Source organism: Olea europaea, unplaced genomic scaffold (genome assembly GCF_002742605.1).
Source record: "Olea europaea var. sylvestris unplaced genomic scaffold, O_europaea_v1 scaffold3443, whole genome shotgun sequence".
Classification (NCBI taxonomy): Eukaryota; Viridiplantae; Streptophyta; class Magnoliopsida; order Lamiales; family Oleaceae; genus Olea; species Olea europaea.
In genome coordinates, this window is record NW_019253492.1 from 33,991 (window position 1) to 37,956 (window position 3,966).

At 34.5% G+C, this 3,966-nt stretch overlaps 1 protein-coding gene across 1 annotated transcript; it reads left to right on the forward strand.

Moving 5' to 3' along the window:
• The first annotated feature begins 1,542 nt into the window (after positions 1–1,542).
• LOC111386171 (UPF0481 protein At3g47200-like) lies at positions 1,543–3,062 on the forward strand. The gene is made up of 2 exons (XM_023010624.1): positions 1,543–2,222; positions 2,459–3,062. Exons 1-2 carry the CDS (start codon positions 1,543–1,545, stop codon positions 3,060–3,062), a joined length of 1,284 nt encoding a protein of 427 aa, XP_022866392.1.
• The last annotated feature ends 904 nt before the right edge of the window (positions 3,063–3,966 follow it).

Consider the following 3,966-nt stretch of genomic DNA (forward strand, 5'->3'; position numbering starts at 1 on the left):
ATTCAATATATATGTTTCTGTTATACAAATCGTTGTATGATTACTATGAGTTAAAGAATTGACGATTAAGAATTTAAATTTCACTTTTCAACAAGCATGTTTGAGGTTATCTGAACCACCAAGCCATTTAAAAATAAATTAAAAACTCAATCACTCATTTAAATGTCGTATGAACTATGAAATACCTGAGTTGAGTGTGTGAGTTCCCAAACAATTCTTAATTTGGGGCTTTAGGTGGTCAATCAGAGGGCAAGTTCGGGTAAACTTTCTTGCCTAAGGTTCGGTCGGCTTGGATGCCAACAGCCTATTAATATTGTGTTGAACCCTGCTACTCAACCAGAACTGGTGACACGATATGGGCCTATCACCGACTCTATTCAAGTAGCATTATATTATTGTGTTTGCTTACACAAGAAGTGACATTTCATTCCTCTTAACGTGTTTAGTAGTGGTTCCACGAACAAGAGAGAGAGAAACTAGACTTTACTAGTTGGTACAATTTGTTGACTCGGTTTTTAATTATTATACTTCAATTTTTTTTATTGTTATTTTGCATGTCTTTTGTTGACATCTAGATTAAAATCATTTACTAAATTTCATATTGAACCGCTTTTTTCATATATCACTTTTATATATTTATTGAAAAATCTATATTATATTTTTATCTATATGTAAATTTATTTAATTAGGCAAGTATAATGTCAAATAAAATCTATTATTCTAACTTAAATAAATTTTGGGGTTTTGCCTATGTCAGCCTTAAAAGAAATATAATTTTTATTTTCAGGAGTTTGTGTGCTCAATTACTTGTAAATGCACAAGCAGTCGCAGAAAAGAACAGTGCCTTAAATTCTTGAATTTTCTATCGTTCAAGAAATTTCAGATTATTAGCATGTATAATGCAAAACAAGTAAATATTGGTTTTTGTTAATTTGGCTAATGGACTCATTGATGGGGTTGCTATCCCATTAGTACTAAATCGCATTACTCAAAATCTAATTTTAATCTCCACAAAGAGGACTATGATTTAACAATTTTTGAAGTCAAATTACAGGTTGATTAAGGAAAATGAGGTCCAAACATTATTTTGCTGTCAATTTTGATAATATGAAATTGTATTTTGACGAATTTAGAAAGTGGACCGACAGAATAAAGCAAAATTGAGGTACAAACGTCATTTTTTTCTGAGTCCTCCAAGATTTGAACTTAAAATAGGTCTTGGGGACGTGACAGAAAATTAGGCTCAAGTTGTTACAAATTGGTACCAATATAACTTAAGTCTCTAATAAAGTGTGAATCCTAGGCAATGCAATCAAAATCTGTGATGGATAAGAGGGCATATGCTCTCACAAGCAAATAATACATAACAGATTTCATGTCGTTACAAAGAAATGCATATTTCTGATCCTATTTGCCTACACATGGGTTGTTATAAAATGCATCGTTGAAAACATTAAAATTGTTAGTTCTATGAAATGTGTTTTTAAAATTGAAATTTGACTAGTTAAAAAGTTGATATTTTATCAAACAAGCTGCTAATAAATGTCTACGAAAATTCATGCTAACATCCAGGGAATGACAACAGTTGGAACCAAAGGAGATGACCAGAGTGCCAACATCCAGGGAATGACTACAGTGGGAACCAAAGGAGATAACCAAAGTGCCGAAATCACTCAAATTGATACAAAATCACAAGAATCAAACAACAGCATTTCCAAGGATGATCCTGTAGAGAACTATGTTGACAACACAACCGACAAACCCCAAATACAAAGGGTTCCATCATTGCTGCGTGACATACAATCCAACGACAAATGTTATGATCCTCTCGTAGTTTCGATAGGCCCTTATCATCATGGAAATCCACAGCTCGAATCATTCGAAAATCTAAAAATTCCAGTCGCACACAAATTCATTCGTGCTTGTGGTAACCAAGTATCCTACAAACAGTTATATGAAGAGGTGGCAAAGGTGGGTGAAAGTGCCCGCAAATGCTATGAGAAAGGCTCAACTGAAAAGTATGATGATGAATCGTTCAACAAAATGATGTTTCTTGATGCTTGCTTTGTGCTTCAAATTATCTTATCTAAAACTAACAGTAATCAAACTGGAGAAGATCTACTAGGACCTTGGGCTCACCACCTTGTTTTTGCAAGGAGGGGCTTGTTCTTGCTAGAGAATCGAATTCCTTTACTAGTACTAAAAGTTTTGATAAAATTCAGGTTCGAAAATGAAAGCGTTGGGGCAAAGTTGATTCAGAATTTCCTTAATCAGACGGCCCACATAATGTGACCTCAGAAAAGGGAGAAATGGGAAATAGATATGGATGCACCTAACCTTCTACATCTATTTCGGGAACGGCTCATCTGGTCATCTCCTGAAGATAAAAACGAGAAAAACTGTTTCAAACGCCTTCTACATCTACTTCGGGAACAGCCCATCGAATCATCTCCTGAAGACAAAACAAGCTCATTGGGTCATCTCCTGAAGACAAAAAGGGGCAGAAATGTTTCAAATGCCTTCTACATCTACTTCCGGAATGGCTCATTGGATCATCCCCTGAAGACAAAAACGAGGAGAAATTTGTCGAATGGTATTCGTATCGTTCAGTAACGGAGCTTGAATCAGCAGGAATTCATTTCAGACCAAGTCAAACTGACCATTTTACTGATGTAAAGTTCAAATCTCACCTTCTTTCTTATACTCTTACACTTTGTCCAATCGTGGTGGAAGATTCAGCAAAATCTTTGTTATTAAACTTGGCGGCTTATGAAATGTGTCCCAATGACCCTTCTGATTATCGCATTATGTCATACATTTGCCTGATGGATTCACTCATTGATCATGCTGATGATGTTAAAGAGTTCCGGAAAAGAAAAATTCTTCTCAACAGTTTAGGCAGTGACGAAGAATTGGCGCGACTCTTTAACGAGATATCTAATAATGTGGTATATGATAATGATGCATATAGAGATGTTAAGATGCAGATTGAAAAACATTGCCAGAGTAAAGCACAAGTCTGGATGGCTGAATGGATACACAACCATTTTAGAAGTCCTTGAGCTTTCTTGGCTTTTCTAGGTGCAATGTTCATCATTGCCCTTACTACGGTACAGACATATTTTGCCATTTTTCCGCACTAAACCTCAAGACACAAGACTTCCTAAATCAATTATCTCAGTACAAGCTCTGTAGTTGCAAAAGTTTGTTATTTTCAGCACGTTTTAGAAAATATATGATATCTTTTTGCTTTGCTAAAATCATTAATTCGTCCATTTAATCTACTTTCACATCAATGCCATGTTAGATGGAGTATATTCGTACATAAATTTAGAAAAAATAATAAATTTTAATTGAGAGCTTAAATTAAATTATCGAACAGTGGTAATAATATCAGTAAAAGAACGATCTCTTATGCTTCTAGACATACTCGGGTTTACATATTCTTGTATAATCAAAGGGAATTAATTTTTTAATTTTAAAAATTTCTTGTAATTTAATTCATAACAATTTTCTCATAGAACCATTTTGGGAAATTTTCACACTTGGGTAGATTTTGGTGCCCATATTTTGTAGGCCTTACATTGTAAATAAACAATTTCTTTTCTACCAACCATGCTCTCACTTTTTAAAATTGGTTCCACTAGATATCAATAGGATTGTTCTGTGCCACATAGGAGGGTCTTTGGTTGTCTTTTAATTTTTTGTTTTTCCTCCTACACCCGGCCCCACCCTTTAAACTTTTTATCCACCCATTCCCTTTTTTCCCACACCACACCAGGCCTGCCTTTATCTCCCATCCTTTATATATAAATGTTTTTTTTTTGTCTCAATTTTCAGGGTCATGATGAAATGTCAAATGAAATCAAAATATTACATTCTTAATATCATTTCGAAATGTTCACAACCTAGTTCCTAGCATTGTTAACGGCGCGCAAAACGGTCAATCAGAGCATAAATTACGAC

Coding starts and splice junctions, on each gene's coding strand:
- LOC111386171 (XM_023010624.1), top strand. CDS start 1,543: ATGTCTACGAAAATTCATGCTAACATCCAGGGAATGACAACAGTTGGA. Junction 2,223..2,458: donor AAAGTTTTGATAAAATTCAG/GTTCGAAAATGA, acceptor CATCTCCTGAAG/ACAAAACAAGCTCATTGGGT.